Source organism: Propithecus coquereli, unplaced genomic scaffold (genome assembly GCF_000956105.1).
Source record: "Propithecus coquereli isolate 6110/MARCELLA unplaced genomic scaffold, Pcoq_1.0 Scaffold8, whole genome shotgun sequence".
NCBI lineage: Eukaryota > Metazoa > Chordata > Mammalia > Primates > Indriidae > Propithecus > Propithecus coquereli.
In genome coordinates this window covers 8,319,461-8,320,677 of record NW_012154173.1, presented here as the reverse complement: position 1 = coordinate 8,320,677, position 1,217 = coordinate 8,319,461, and the positions used below count along the sequence as shown (strand labels likewise).

The following is a 1,217-nucleotide window of genomic DNA, read 5'->3' as shown; positions in this document are numbered from 1 at the left end:
CAGGAACTAGAAAGCATTAAATGAGAAAAATTAACCACTCAGAAAAGGTGGAAGCCCAGAGAAAAGGGGGTTTGTCTTTTATGGTTTGCACTTTGTAAGCTGTGGGTGTGACTCAATTTCCTCACCACCCACATTAAAAAGGTTGCCACCCAATCGCTGTTTTTTCTATCCAAAACCCCTCCCCTTTGATTTTGGCTAAGAGAGACCCTAAGAAAGCCTGCCCTTTCTGGACGTTGCACACTGTGACATATAAAAGCTGTTAGCTGCTCCCGTAGCCAGCAGCATTCAAACCTTGCAGAGTTTTGCTGAGAGTTTGTAATAAGACACACTCCTCTTACAAGAGTTCATGCTACAGCATAGCAAAGAACTTTAAATTTTTGGAAGAACAATATATTCATTTTGGCATTGTGCAGAGGTAAGCTATTTAGCTCAACAAGTTTATATTGCATGCATTGATTTTAAAGTAGCTCACATTTTTTTTAAGAAATGAGATTGGATTACTATAACCTTTTTGTATGTATTCTATCACTTGGTGTACCTCTATGCTGACAATGTCTGGGAGACATTGTCAGCACATTCTCTGTTGTCACCTGTAATGCATCTTTCCTCTTCACTGTCAAGGTGAACTTCAGTTCCTAAAGATTTCCCACTGGAAATAAATATGCAGTAATGCATTTTGTGGTTCAGGCATTTGGGGCAAATGGTTCACATTCATTTTAGGGTTAGTGGTCATGCTGTTTATTTTTCTCTAGTTATAGAAAGTTCCTCTTAGGGGTCTGCCTCATAACACTAAACAAAATGAATACTATAGGTTATCTCCTAGGCTTGAGTTCAACATTTGTATGGATTTTCGGAGAAAGTCAAATCAAGCAATGCTCCCAAATGATAACTTTGTAAATTCATACCCTCTGGTCCTATTTTTTTTTCATAGACCCTAACTCTACCTTTCTGCTTTAAAGCAAAGTAAACTCGGTGGCCTCTTCTTCTCCACCCCTCAAAATGATAGCAATCTCTGCCGTCAGCAGCGCGCTCCTGTTCTCCCTTCTCTGTGAAGCAAGCACCATCGTCTTACTCAATTCCACTGACTCATCCCCGCCAACCAATAATTTCACTGATATTGAAGCAGCTCTGAAAGCGCAACTAGATTCTGCGGATATCCCCAAAGCCAGGCGGAAGCGCTACATTTCGCAGAATGACATGATCGCTATTCTTGATTA

The 1,217-nt window shown here is 40.4% G+C and overlaps 1 protein-coding gene across 1 annotated transcript in view; it reads left to right on the top strand.

Moving 5' to 3' along the window:
- Positions 1 to 999: 999 nt before the first annotated feature.
- Positions 1,000 to 1,217, top strand: part of PI15 (peptidase inhibitor 15) — a 21,411-nt gene continuing 21,193 nt past the window's right edge. The window contains exon 1 of the mRNA XM_012663101.1: positions 1,000 to 1,212. Within this exon, the coding sequence (XP_012518555.1) occupies positions 1,000 to 1,212 (213 nt within the window). The remainder of the gene's footprint in view (positions 1,213 to 1,217) is intronic.